Raw genomic sequence first — 15,000 nt, 5'->3', positions numbered from 1 at the left:
TACCCTGTGTTGGCCTCATGTGTAGAAATATTTGTGGATTTTGCAAGCAGGTAAAGGACTACGATGGTCATCTTAGTGGCAGTTCTCTTTATTTATTATAAAAGTTAACTCTAATGATGATAATAACTTTAATAATAATTTTCTGGCAAATATTTCTGTATTATTGTATATTTCATTCTCTATTAAGTAAAAAAAATAATGATATAGTATAAATAGCCGTATGGTACATTTTCCATGTATGACAATCAGGATTACAGTAAAATAAGTATATAGGGTGGTTACCTTGATGAAAACAAACACTTTTCACCTATGGCAAAAGGTGCACAAAGCTAGGGAATATATAGATCATAATTTATTAAAGCCACGGGGATCCAAGGGGCGTAACCCCCTAGCTAGGTGCATATATTACCCTGGGGGTTCCAGGGGACATAGCTCACAAGTGCCCCTAAAGTTGTTGGCTGGAGTAATAGGATTAGTCTCAGAGGTGATTGTTAATAGTTGCCAATACTTTAATTGACTTTCTGAACTGGTCATTTGCAGTGGAAAACAACGATATTCACATATGTTAGGCTGAGAATAATTGGAATTTGAAATTATAATTTCAAGATTAGATGGGTGTGGGAAACAAAGCAAAAGCTTTTTTTTTTAATGTGGTTTATGTGGTTTATCTTCTGGTGAAATGAATTGGTATTTGTTACCAAGAATTATGCACCTTCAAGAGATGAAGTCCAAAAACCAGGGTATCATGGGAACCCAAAATTCAAACCTAACTTTTTCCTAAACAGAGGAATACCCCCCCTGTATCCCCTCTTCATTAGCACTTTTGTGCCAAATCACATATATAAAATGGACATTAATAACTCTGGCTGTGTAAGGGTGTTGTGGACTTAGTCTCTTAGTGGTGACATGCAGAGGGTATTTTCGTCGTTTCTTGGTAAATACGAGGCTGCTGTGTTGCCTATGACTCTATTTTTTATGCATTATAAATTGACACTGTCCATTTTCCTCTATCTCTGTGTTCTCGGTAACATTAACCTGTACATGCCCTAGGAAATCGGGACCGGCACACCATGGCTTGTATGCACATGCCACCTGGAATATAGTCCAGGTATGCACATGGCATGTGCGTACATGCCACCCGGCAGCAAAGGGTTAAATTCCCTTTTAGATAATTATTTCCTGCCAACGTATATCTCATAAATGCAACCTGTATGAAAGAGCTTGTTACATGTGATAAACCAAAGAATTTCACAGGCAGTTGAATTTTGAGTGTTAATCCAGAATAGAACTAATGTATTAGTCATAAGCTCTAAGATAACAGTGCCAGATATAAAGATTATTCTGTTCATTGCCAAAATAAAATTCTCCTGACAAAGACCTCTAATTTTATTGATAATGTTCTTTTATGTACTTAGTTGCTCAGCCAGCCTACCAATAGAATATATTATGTAGTAGATTACTCTCTCTGAGGATAATGTTGATCCACTGTGAATTTTCTTGCTAGATAGAGCTTACTGTCTTCCCTGGCAGTTCCTTATCAAATGAGGAACCAGCTCAAACTCTTGTCTTACTTGAATAGACACAGTGGGGCTTGCTGGTGTGTGCCAGAGAGTGAAGCATGAAGGATGTGACGTTTCTTGCTGCTGTCATGTTCTGGATGATTACCAAGTATTTTTTATCTTGATTTTTTATGTATTTATTTCTTGACTGATGGTTTTATTTCTTTGTTTTCTAGTTAAATGCCAGACACAATGTGGCATGAGGCGAGAAAGCAGGAACGAAAGATCAGGGGGATGCTGGTGGACTATAAACGTCGAGCAGAGAGAAGACGAGAATATTATGAAAAAATTGTAAGTGCAGTGTTTAGTGACTTCTTGCTGGGGAGCTGGGGGGCATGTAACCATAATTATAAGATTTTTTTTTTGTGTGTGTGTGTGTGTGTGTCTTCTCGGACTGTTGAAGATAAAATCAACATTAATGTTTGTGTTCAATACTTCAAGGGGTGTGGGTACAGAGCTCGACAGAACTTCATGTAAACTTTTTCTTTTATTTATTTTTTCTTGTTTCCTTTTTAAAACTTTTTCTTTTACTTTTTTTTTTTTTTTCTTGTTTTCTTTCTCTATCATTGTAAATAGTAATTGTATTGTCAGTAGTTCTGTCAATATGCCCTGTATGCATATATCTATCTTAAAAAAAAATTCCTGCTTATTTAAAAGGGATTAAAATGAACGAGAATGATTAAATGGAGTAATTCATTGTTTGTACAAGTGTTACTGAGGAATGGCACTAAGATTTTCTTTCCTCTCCCACCCCATAACAGAAACAAGATCCCACTCAGTTCATCCAGATCCATGGGCGACCTGTCAAAATCCACCTCGATCCTGCAGTTGCATACGCAGCGGAAGCGCCTGGGAGCATGTGAGTTGACTCTTAGGGTTTTATTGCTCCTGATTTGCATGGAGCTAATAACGATGGTTCATTGTTCATGCCTGATGGTAATGAGAAAATGTTGATTTTGGTAAGGATAATAATAACAGTAATGATATTGGTTATGCTCAAGTTATTATTGACATTGATATTAGTAATCAGTCATAGCATTTTGGTAAAGATAGAGAGTAGGAATTACTTTAAAGTGTTCAGATGTTCAGATATATGAATATTATTGACTACAGATCCACATTTGAAATAAAAGTTGGAAGAAAAGGGTTCTTGTAAAGAAACCAAACTTTAATTTGTACTTTAGGATGCCATGGAGAGGAGACTCTGACTCCATGATTGATCGCTTCGATGTACGAGCCCATTTGGACACCTTACCAGCAGTGTCAACAGGATCCCCAAAGCTCACCCCAGAGGAGGACTGGGAAGAAAGACAGGCAAATTATGAGCGCTACCGCATTCTCATTCAAAATGACTTCTTGGCCAGTGAGTGATTTATGTGTTGCTTCAATCTTTTTTCTAAGCTACAGTCCTGTATTGATTTTTACATTAAAGTTCATCCTTGAAGTGTTGCACACAAACATTAATGTTTATTTTTTCTTCAACAGTCCGAGAAGAGAAGTTCTTACACCAGATTCGCCTGGAGGAACAGTTTGGTCCAATTGTCAACAAAACAATTGAAGAAGAGAAGAAAGCCTTAGCCCCCAAAAAGGCGGCCATTGCCTTCACTTACACAGAGGATGTTGAGCCAGAGGAAGAAGAGAGGCCAGGCTCCACCAATGCAGATGCTGCAATGGGAGATGCAGAGGAAGCCATTGCTGAGGGGAGTGAGGAGGACAGTGACAGTGACATTGATCTTGGTAAGGATATTCTCTCTCTTTACAATTAATCTTAGTGTGTAATCTTTTTGAATAACAGGTTCTACCTATTTGTACAAGATACTATGAGATCATACTGCAAGTCTGTTATGTGTGAGTGAATTAGGAGATATGGTATTTCTATGTTTTAGGTAAATGTATTATTCTATGAGAATTGTAGGTGTTTTCTAGATATATATAGAATATTTACCCAATAAAAAATAAAAATAAATAAATACATGAAATTTAAAAAAAAACCAAAAAAACACCGAAAATTGGCCAGTGGAACCTGTCATCAAGTCTATAGGCTGAAATTCTGACTTTCAAAAAGTCATCCGGCCCATTCTTCAGGAAGATCTGCAGGAATAAACACCACCATAAGCCCCACTTAACCTCTGCCCCCTAGAGCCCCTTACTTTTTTATAGCCATGGGGGCTCCACCCACTGGCCTTCCACTGTATTTGTACTAGATGTTCTAATCATACATTACCTAGAATCTTAAGCTCATTGAACAGTGTCCAAACACTATACCCAACCTAACCAGGGAGCTCCACCCCTGTTTCCCCCAAGTTAGTGGACCCATAGTGGATGAGAGATACAATTTCACTGCAGTAAATGGACACTTTTTTTTTTTTTTTTTTTTTTTTTATAATAAATTTCAGGATAATTCCTATGCAACTTAGAAAATAATGGCCATAATAAGAAGTTTAGATGCCTCGTATTAGCACAATAAGTCAGTGCACTATGTTTTTTCCCACTCAAAGTGCTAGTTACACCATATATAATGGAAATTTATAATTTTCTATAAAATATAGGGGACATTGATCTGTGATTTACCCAGAGATATAATAGCAGTATAATGCACAGTATAATAGATTCATTGAGTAAAGTAATATAAAGCAGAGTTTGCTATGTATTAGTATTTTTTCTTAATAATTTTAATTACAAACAGTATTTACAAGGACCATTCTGACATTCAAATGAAATTCTTTTCTCCCTGCCCCCAGATCTGACAGTGGATGTCATGTCACTGTCAAATACCCAGCAACAGGAAATGAACCTGTCTGGCGTAGAGTATGGGCTTAATCCGGAAGACTTCATGTCTCTGATCAGCCGTGACCTACAGGAGGCAGAGGAACTCAGGGTAGCAAAAGAACATGAAGATGAGAAGGCCATGTATTCGGTAAGTGGAATTTATGTGTGCAGATTGCTAACTATAAGGAGATTTAGTTAATGTACTATACTTTATTTTAATCTATTTACATATACTTAGTTGTTTATCTTTCAGTGCTGACTGTATGAATTTAGTCGTTTTGCAATTAGAGTATTTGTCTACATGTGTATTATAGAATGTTCAATGTGTGATAGGAATAATAATAGTCATAGTAATAGTAATATTGATATTAATAGTAATATAGAGCAAGACTTGTAGAGTTTTTTAATACTGCTCTTTCCTACCTTATGGTAGACTTGACAATGAGAACCCCTGTTTTTTAATATTGTTTATTACCTAATGGGACATTTAGCTCAAACCAACCTTATGGATGAGAGGTTATTGCATACATATATATGTTCCTGGCAAGTAGCAAATCTTATTTCTACGAAATCAGACCATAAGAAAAATATATTAAGATGATTTCCATATGCCTATGCTTTCAGTTTATAGAAAGTTGGCTCTGCTCTGATAGCTAGTGCTTGCTGTGGTGGAGCAGTATTATGTTTAGGACTCCAGCTATAGGTGATTGCTTATGGCCTTACTAGGTCAGATCATGCTTATGAAAGGGTGACATAACACTGGGAAATCATAGTTCAGCCAGTAGCAACCCACCCTCCAATAAAAAAGAAAAGAAGCTTAATAGGTGTTTATATATATATCTAGTCTTTAGGTAAACCTAACTAACTAACCTGAAATTATATAAATGATTACTGTGGCCTATTCACCCAAGTACTCAGGCAAGGGTCAACAAACTTTTAACACATATTTTGGTAATATGAAGCTTGTAAAATCCCCATATGGAACCAGTCTTTTCAGGATATATATGGTAGCAGTTTGTTGGCCATTGTCAGGGTGCAGAAAATACATAAGGCACAGCAGTCACTTTTGTCATGTTAGTAACAGCAGATATGTCATTGTTTGCCTTCATTAGCATTAACACTTTTTATATAAATTTTATGCAGTTTGCATGGTAGCTCATGTAGGATTTCATGGATTTCATAAACCTAACAGTATCTTGTATAAATTATTGCTTTATCTTTACAAAACAGGGCAGAAAGTCTCGTAAGGAAAGGCGTGCCCTGAAAAAGAAACACATGGACAGGAAATTCAGTCCACCAAGGTTAGTAGATGCAAGTTTTTGTTATTATTTTTAGTATCTATCCATTTGTGTTACTTGGGTATTTTTCTGAAATAGGTTCTGCCAATTTGATTGATGCCTGTTACTTATAATTTTCTCACACTTTGGTACTGCAAATCTTCAGTGAAATATAATTAATGATCATGGAAATTACGTCTGAAGAGTTTTTGATTCTGGTGTTGTCTCTTACATACAGCTATGCTGCCCGAGCGAGCCCTACCTATGCACCGTACCGGCGTTCCTCCTCCCGTTCGAAATCCCGATCTGCCACACCCCCAGCTGCTGGCACCATAAAGTTCATCACCAGCTTTGGGGGGGATTCAGAAGGGGCAGGCTCAGATGACGAAGGGGTCACCGGTGTTATCATTCTGCCCAAGGGAGAGCGGTCAAGCCGGGACCGCAGAAAGAATCGCTGGGATCAAAAGTCTCGGGAGAGTGGGGCATCAGGCCATCATGCGGGCGGCGCAGGGAGCGGGGGCAGCCATCATGCAGCCGGCACCAGCCACTCCTCCTCCTCCTCCTCCTCAAAGAAACGGCGCCACTCACCTCGCAGCCGGTCGGTAACTCCTCCACCCGGTGGCTAAAACACCCTGGCGTGGCCCCCCCTTCTTTTGTCTCTTCAGCCATGTGTCCTGACATAGGGTCCTGCCGGCTGTAGTTCTTGGTCGACATATCTTACTCTGCCAAGTTGCTCTTTGGCTGAGGCTGCATGGGAAACTTATTGAGTCACTTTAAAGCTGTGGTTTAAAAAAAAAAAAAAAAAAAAAAAAAAGTATATACACACTCAAGCCCCTTAAAGAGGTTTCGAACCTTGAAAGGCAACCTAAGTCACTAAACCGGCAACAAGAGCTCCATGTGTATCCAAGGTTGCAATGATAGCAAACAGGTTGGTTGTTGGGGCACTGGATCAGGAAACCATATTTTTAATGCAGAAAAAGATCAGTTTCACAAAGGGTTCATAAACTTGAGTGAACAGAGCTTGGTCAAATGAGAACGGGAAAACAGATCTTGAATTAGTGCTCAGAAATCTGCACCATCTTATTAGTGGTAAGTAGAGTGGGGGCGTTACATAAAGAGAGCATTTTATGTGTGTTATGTGAAAGTCAGATTATTTGTTTTATTTTGTATTTTATTTATTTTGTCAATAGGAGAGGCATGATAGCTTCCAAAGTAAACAAATAATTATTATGTTGTCTTGATGTGGTTAGGGAAAATAAGGAGTATAGTCTGGAAGGATAACAGTGCATGCTAAAAGAAATATGTAGTAGGAATTTAAAACTAAGAGTTTGACTATAATGTACTTTTTTCATTTTATAACTTTATTTTAGTCTTCTAGTTATCAGTTATTAATCCATTGATGCTGAGAGGGCATGTGTGCATGCCCTTTCCACTGTGAGTTTAGTTTATTGTGGTTCCACATAGATGTTTCTGCAAGTGTCGAATCACTAAGGAGTCAATTACTCAGCCTACCTGATCTTACTTATCTACCCATTGTCTTGACTTATTGTAAATTAAAGCTTAGATTATTTTTAATGCTATTATTATTGTTAATAACATTGTTAATGTTGATAATAATAAGATTGTTAGTAATAAAAAGGATAGTATTAGAAATGAAAACTTCTTTTCCAAATATTCAAGGACCTGGGTAAACAGATGTCATCAAGGTCTAGTAATTGACTCCTTGTTGACTAAGCACTTGTAAACCTCATCTGTTTGTAAACAAACTTGACAAAAAAAAAAATAATAATGATAAAAAAAATACAGTGGACAGTGCATGTATCTGGCATTAATGGGATAAAAGCAAAATCTCGTAAGAATTTCTTATGATTACTGTTCATTGTGTTTCCCTCACTTGTAAAAACACACATACTTACCCACTGTATACCTTTGTATACACTTAGTTTGGATCTTCAAGAGTCTTCAGAGTTGAAAAATGAAACTTGGGGATCTTACAAAAGCACCACTTTCCTGTTAGCTGTTATTTACCTATCTACAGCTTTAAGATTCACAAATCTAATGCCCCCATCTGCAATTGCAACAGGTCACGATCTCGGAGCAGCTCCTGCAACCAGTCACGGCGACGCCACAGGTCTCGCCACTCAAGTTCCCGATCTCGTCATTCAAGGTCGAGGTCTCGCACAAGAAGGACCAGGCACACACGCTCAGATAGTAGGTCGAGGTCAAGGTCAAGATCAAGAGATAGGTGAGTGCAGGATTTCTGTTGCAATTTTTTTTATTTCCTGGAACCCATTCATGATGTTTGAATTAAAAAAAATTAATGACATTGGAAGTACATTTTTTTTAATAAATAAAATTTACTAATAGAATATTTTTTAAATCATCTTTGTTAATTTTATATCTATTAGCATTAATAGCATATATAATGGTAATGGTTGTATTTTTGTTAGTATAATATGTAATTTTCTGCTGACAGGCATTCAAGTTGGAGGAAAAATCGGTCTTCACATAAACGCTCATATAGCAGGTCAAAGTCCCGTTCTAGGTCAAAGAGCATGTGTAAACCAAGTCCATCTCCTCCTCCTCCCAAAGTAAGTGTTTGATATCAATTTAAAAATGTTTTTAATGTATGCATATATGTCCATTTATCTGTCAATATCTAACCTGTTTGAGTTAGATGTTCAAGATATTATTTCCCATTACAGGTAACTGAAGCCACTGTACCTGTTGCACCAGTTCAAAAGGCAGTACTTGGGGGTTCTCCCTCCCCTCCTACCAAGATGCCTTCTCCCCCTCGTCGCCGTTACTATGGGCGTAGGGGCCAGGACAGTGGCTCTGAATCTCCCTCAGAGTCTGAGTCAGAGGACATTTCAAGTAGCAGTAACAATACAGCACAGTTGGCAGCTCAATCTTCAATGAAAAATAACAGTTTGTAAGTCTTGAAAGATAAGTGTTTCACTATAAATAAGAGGTCAGTGGATGTATGGGAATGTTGGTGAAGCACATTCTTGCATGAATTATAGGATTCATTATTTCAGTGTTATATTGATCAACTATTTCTCTTTCAGGGTGCCCTCTACATCTGTGGGTAATGGGTCCTCTGCCGCCAAAGTCAGTAAGAATCTGTTATTGTTGTATATGTTACCTTTGTAGTCACTCACACCTTCATGTCTTGCCACACATTCTATAACTTTTACTCATCCTTTGGATTTGTGTTTCTATGGTCATGCCTTCCACAAGGTGCCATTTATATATTTATCCAAAGTAATAAGTGATATATATGTATACATATATATTTATGTGTATATATATTTGTGTCAGTCTCCTCATGCGGTGAAATTCAGAATCATAGTTACACACCAATAGTTTAAGTTTAATGCTTTTTTCTGTTTCCAGGGACACAATCATTGCATCAGCTTGATTTCCCTTTACATTAAGCTTCCTTGTTATTATGATGAGAATCATATGTAGATGAAGTTTTGTTTTGTTTATTTTAAAGAAATTTCATAAAAGACCACAGACCTAGTAAAATGGCTAAACCCAAACATGAACTCTGGTAGTGTTATTTGTACCACTCTAATGATTCAAAATTTTGTAAGGTTTGATTTTAAGTTTAGTGCATTATTTTTGGAACAGTAATGAAGGCATATTCATTAAGACAAAAACAGGATTTGCAAAACATATAATGCTTTCAAATATATTTCCACACTTCATAGTATATACCATTTTCTATATACAATAAATACTTTTAGTTTGGACTATTAGTGGTATATTGTTTGTATTTCATTCTATATTTTAAAAGCTTTATATCAATAGTTGTTTGTTTCTCAGATATTTAACATTTTGATAGTGTTTCTCCAAGGATAGCTTCTGTCAAATTAATGCTCAATGGACAATTTTCTCTTATTTGTTTAAGAAGTGGAGTTAAGAAAAATGTGGGGCACATCTTCAAAAATAAGGTTAATGATAGCATCTTGAATACAGTCAGTACTTGAAATGAAAAAACAAAACACAAACTGGAGACTCAGGGAAATAGATAGGTTTAGGTGTAAAATGTGAAGTTTGTATATATTTGTGTAGTACACTGTAAATTGTGGTTGAAAAAAACATTAGACTTGTCTGAGGCTATGTAATTTGAGATATAGTAAATACAGTCTTATATTTTAGGTTTTGGTTTGTCCAAAATTAGAAATTATTGTTAAAAGTGGTTGTTATATAGGTAGATGAGAAGCTTGTGTACATTTTTACTAATGTCAGAGTTTAGATGAAGTGTGATTAATCAAAAGACATTTTGATTAAATACTAATTTATATATAAAATGTCTAAACATTTACACATTAAACAGTGGTACTGCTTTCTTTAACAAGCAAATGTATATTTCTATTGAAATGCAGGACACAAAGTATTGGCAGCTTTCACATAATAATGCCCCTTAAACCAGATCAAAACTCCAAAGGCCCACACTAACATGTATAGGTGCTTTCATTTGTAAGGTTTTTCAACTTTTTTTGATTTTTCAAATGTTATTTTCTAGTTTTTTTAATCTTTGTACTCTTCACACAAAATGTATTATAAATTTCCACTTGTTTCTCAACTCTAAGTTAATCTTTTTTTCAGGTGGGGGCCAAATTGACACCACAAGAGAGACTGAAAAAGAAAATGCAAGCTCTCTTAAAGAAGCAGTGTGAGTACACAGTTCCAATGCCATATGCTTTTTACTTTTCATTTGACTTATAATGGAGAGCTCACAAAGCATGCGAGGTTTATTATACTAGAATTCATTTAGGTTTTAATTTTCTTTTGGAAATTATTGTTATTACCTTATATGTCAGTAGAAAGTTCTGATGTGAAATATGAATACTTTGACATATATAGCTCATTATGAAGTTGATGTGAAGAAATACAGGTTTGAGAGAGAACAGAATTTGACTTGAGAGACTGCAACAGGTAACTTCTTTGTGTTGGAAAAAAACTTACATATTTTCTTCCAGCATAGTTTTTGTTTCTCTTGCAAATATTTTATTGTTTAATGGTTTATGAAAGACAAGTTTATTATTGAGATCAAGAATCAGATGCACAATATTAGTGAGGATGTAATGATTATTTAGACTTGGTGAGGACTTTCACACAATTGTAGATGTTGCCATGATCATGATTGTAATAATATCTTGGTTTAACAGTCAAGGCGGATAAGCGGATAGAGCGAGAACGAGCAGAGAAAGCTGAACAGGAACGTCTAGACAGAGAAGAGGAACTCCGAGAAATGGCCATTAGATTGAGACGGAGGTTAGTTCTTTTCACGGTTTGTTTAGGGTTTGTGTATAATGTAGGTTGTGCAAATATATGTATGCATATATATATATATACATATATATATACATATATATATATATATATATATATATATATATATATATATATATATATATATATATATATATATATATATATATATATATATATATACATATATATATATATATATATATATATATATATATATATATATATATATATATATATATATACATATATATATACATATATATATATATATATATTATATATTATATATTATATATTATATATTATATATTATATATGATTATTTTTTTACTATCCTTTTCTTTTATTCTTCCCGCCTATCCCCCTGCTTTTCTTTTTTCTTTTTTTCTCACACCTTTTTCCCCTACCTCATTTCTCACATCCATTTCTTGTATATGTCTCCATGCAAATAAAAATAATCCTTTCCTCATCCTCCAGAGAAAGGGAGAAGCGCCACCGCCTCCAAGGAGATGACTCAAGTTCAGATGGCTCAAGATCACGCTCTGGGTCAGGTTCCAGGTCAGGGTCACGGTCCAGATCAAGATCCAAATCCAGACAGAGGTCAAGGTCCAGACAAAGATCAAGGTCACGACATAGATCAAAATCACGGCAGAGGTCGAGGTCTCGCCACAGATCAAACTCACGCTCAAAATCTCCAGTGCATTCAAAGCAGGTTGGTGTTGAACTTTGTTGTAATTGTTGGTTGTTATTTTTTTAGCTATTTTGGAAGTATTGCCATTTATTCTTATTATTTTTTGGAAAGGAGAAAGATTTTTTTTTTTTTTTTTTTTTTTTTTTTTTTTTTTTTTTGTATTGTAATTATCAATTCATATTTACTATTATCAGTCCTGTGGCAATTAGTTTTCAGCTTCATTAGGAAAGTTAGTGCCTTTGCAATAAGTTTGATTGGTTTCCTAGTCATATGAGCAGATTTTTAGTGCAGTTTTATTCCCAACAGGTGCCATCAGGAAGGTGGGCCAGTGTGGAGGCAGGACGGGGGAGGGACCGCAACACAGGCTCTGATTGGGGCCGGGATGCACAGAACAGGCCCTGGGATTCTTCCAACTCCTCCTCACAATGGGCGTCCCAACCTCCTTCAGATAGATATCGGGAAACTTATAGGAGAAGGTCTAGAAGTCCTGCAGGTCGCTGGTGAGTTTAAATATGTTTGATTTGAATCTAAACCTGTTGATCCCAGGATTGCATGTATACATGTACTCTCCCCTTTGATGTCATATTATTATTCACATATTGATATCATTTGAAGTGCATAGTCACACATAACTTAGTACAAGGTCTACCTGTTCCACCTGATTACCCTGTTTCTTGAATTTTCGGAAAGAGCATTTTTTAATTTTCTTATTCTGGTATTGTTATGAACTCCCTCACAACTGTGCCTTCTTTTGGAGAACAAATGACAATAGATTCACAACTCTCATACTTGATGGCCAACACTCCTGGTCAGAGAGCAACCCTTTTTACCACTGTACTAAGTTGGTTGCTGTTGTATTCTTTTAAATGCGTTGTTAATGTGGTAATGATGATAACATCAATGATGATGATAACAGTTTAACCCAATGTGCGAGGGCTCTTTTGGTAGGCGTGCGGTCCACCAAACGGTTATATCTGTATGGGCTGCATATGCAGTGATGCCACGAGCACTATGCCACCATGGCATCATAGTAGATGCCACCCATGAACGAAGGGTTAAAACAAATAAAAGCTTTATCTTGAATATTCAAGAAATGGAGTAAACAGTTAAAGTTAGGTAAGCCTAGCAATAGATTCCATGGTGACTAAGACCTTGTGGAGCCATTTATATATTGACAAAATTATCAAAGCAAAATGACAGCAGACTCTTTGTACCAGGCATCAGTGGTTAAAATCTTCTGTTTATTGGTTATAGGCATTGTATTACTGGTATGATTTTTATTTTCTGCTTAAGATACTTAAGTGTTTCATGGATTTCTTGAACTTCTATGATATGATAAACATTTCTTGCCATGATTTAGAAGTGCCTCTTGCCTACAGGGAAAGAGACCGAGACCGAGAAAGAGACAGAGACAGAGACCGAGACCGAGACCGCGAGAGGGAGCACCATGGAGGCAACAAACACAGTCGCAGTAGGAGTCGTGGAAGGGATTTCAATAGTGGCAATGGAACCCCTGGCGGAGGGGGCTTCAGGAGGAAAGGCTTCCGAGACCACGACCGGGAACGTGACTGGGACAGACAGGATAGGGATTACCACCGCAACGAAAACTTTAGAGACTACAATCACGGTTATGCACGTGACTACCAGCATAAGAGCTATAATCACAGGGATAATCAGCAGCGTGACAATCAACACCGAGATTACCACCAGCAGCAGTACCAACATCGGGACTACAACCAACACACAAACAGACGGCAGCAGTCCAAGCAGAATGAAAGTCAGGATGAGGATAGGTAATGGTCTTGTACCGTTTTGCTTTCAGTTGCCGTTAGTGGATAACAAGACTGTGGTCCTTATCTTGTTGTTTGTCTCTCTCCTCTGCCAATCCAATCCACTATGACTACTATAATTATATTTTTTTTTACAGGTAGTTCACCTTTTTGTAACTTTTTTCCTGCTAGCTCTTCATCTTATTTAGAAGTACATTTGCTCCCTTCAGCTCTTCATCATCTTTTATTTCTTTTATTTTATTTAGAACTACTTTTGCTCCCTTCAGGTTTGGTGTCCACTTTCTAAACAACTTTTCTTCTATACTACTTGTTTTTCTATTCCTACATCTAAAATGTTTTGCAATTACCCCCACTGCACTACTGCAACAACTACTATATGTTTAGAATACTACATTCCACTAATACTAAATTTTATTTGTTATTCTTTACATTTCCACAAATAATACATACACTTGTAATTTTTCAGCAAACCTCAGTATGATATATCTTCTCTATAGCACTTGGAATAAGGCAAGATATTCCTTGTGAATATCAAAATCAGTTAGTCTTAATTCACTTTCATTGATTATTATTAAAGTTGTCATATGATTTTTTTTTTCTGCTGCATTGTAATTGCATAAGCATATACCTTTTTATTCTATTTTTTTCCAAAAATCTTTCATATAGCATTATATACTGCACTTGTGAAGCCATTCATGTTTAAACAGTATTCAGAAAACAAAACTACAGTGGGCATAACATGTTCCTGGCAACATTGGTTAATGCTTTCTTTCTTTCATTCTCGTATATGATAGTCAATGGGAAAAAAAGAAAATGGTCTTTCCTTCTTTCTTTTTCCAGTTGAACTTTTCTTTGGTGTTGATGTATTTGAGTCACAATATTTCTTTGCATGTAGTGTATGATAAATTTATTAACTTTTTCCATTTATCATTACAGAGAAGCTGGAGGAAGAATTGGCAGAATCAGATTAGTAGATTACTGATGAACATTCTCTGGCCTGTTGTAAGCTGAAGAGTATATATTGAACACACAAGGACCAGGAAAAGTACATAGGTATCAGTATACCTGTAAGTCTTCCCCACCCCAAACCAACCCATCTCTACCCCTCTCCCCTTTCCTCACAAAAAAAGGAAAAAGGAAAGAAAACAACACAAATATATGTATGTATGTTTGTGTCCTTGCTACCGGCGGAATTTGTATTTTTGTATTATTTCTGTAATGAATAAGAAATGTTCAATAAAATGAAATAGTTATATGTTTGTAATGGTGATAAAATACTCGTCTTGTAACAGTGCTTAACCCAAGTTTCTTCATTGGAAGAAGTTTATAGCATAAATTGAGCTGTTGTGAGTTTTGTAGCCTGATTTTCTCATTGAAGTACATTCTGTGGAGTAAACTGAGAGTTTTATGTTCAAGATGTGATGTGACAATGTTTCTGTGCATGTGTTGTTGAGAATATGGAATCACTGTATTCTGATAGGGAATTTGCTAGTGTTTTGTTATATGCACATATTTTTCCTGCCTTTTCAGTTTTACTTGTGATTTTAGTGAGCCATGCAATCTAAAGAATGTTATCTATTTTTACTGCACATGTAACTCCAATGCTTTGCCAAGTATTTGTAAAAGAA

The 15,000-nt window shown here is 36.1% G+C and overlaps 1 protein-coding gene across 1 annotated transcript in view; it reads left to right on the top strand.

Moving 5' to 3' along the window:
- Positions 1-15,000, top strand: part of LOC125046405 (CLK4-associating serine/arginine rich protein-like) — a 16,901-nt gene that overhangs the window by 426 nt on the left and 1,475 nt on the right. The window contains exons 2-18 of the mRNA XM_047644177.1: positions 1,736-1,850; positions 2,321-2,418; positions 2,744-2,922; positions 3,045-3,296; positions 4,301-4,476; positions 5,559-5,629; positions 5,844-6,203; positions 7,689-7,850; positions 8,082-8,196; positions 8,311-8,537; positions 8,674-8,716; positions 10,223-10,289; positions 10,786-10,891; positions 11,369-11,603; positions 11,889-12,082; positions 12,962-13,375; positions 14,309-15,000. The exon at positions 14,309-15,000 is cut by the window's right edge and continues 1,475 nt beyond it. Of these exons, the coding sequence (XP_047500133.1) occupies positions 1,740-1,850; positions 2,321-2,418; positions 2,744-2,922; positions 3,045-3,296; positions 4,301-4,476; positions 5,559-5,629; positions 5,844-6,203; positions 7,689-7,850; positions 8,082-8,196; positions 8,311-8,537; positions 8,674-8,716; positions 10,223-10,289; positions 10,786-10,891; positions 11,369-11,603; positions 11,889-12,082; positions 12,962-13,375; positions 14,309-14,354 (2,856 nt within the window). The 5' untranslated portion in view covers positions 1,736-1,739 and the 3' untranslated portion in view covers positions 14,355-15,000. The remainder of the gene's footprint in view (positions 1-1,735; positions 1,851-2,320; positions 2,419-2,743; positions 2,923-3,044; positions 3,297-4,300; positions 4,477-5,558; positions 5,630-5,843; positions 6,204-7,688; positions 7,851-8,081; positions 8,197-8,310; positions 8,538-8,673; positions 8,717-10,222; positions 10,290-10,785; positions 10,892-11,368; positions 11,604-11,888; positions 12,083-12,961; positions 13,376-14,308) is intronic.

Source organism: Penaeus chinensis, chromosome 39 (assembly GCF_019202785.1).
Source record: "Penaeus chinensis breed Huanghai No. 1 chromosome 39, ASM1920278v2, whole genome shotgun sequence".
Taxonomy (NCBI): Eukaryota; Metazoa; Arthropoda; class Malacostraca; order Decapoda; family Penaeidae; genus Penaeus; species Penaeus chinensis.
This window is presented reverse-complemented; position numbering and strand designations above follow the sequence as displayed.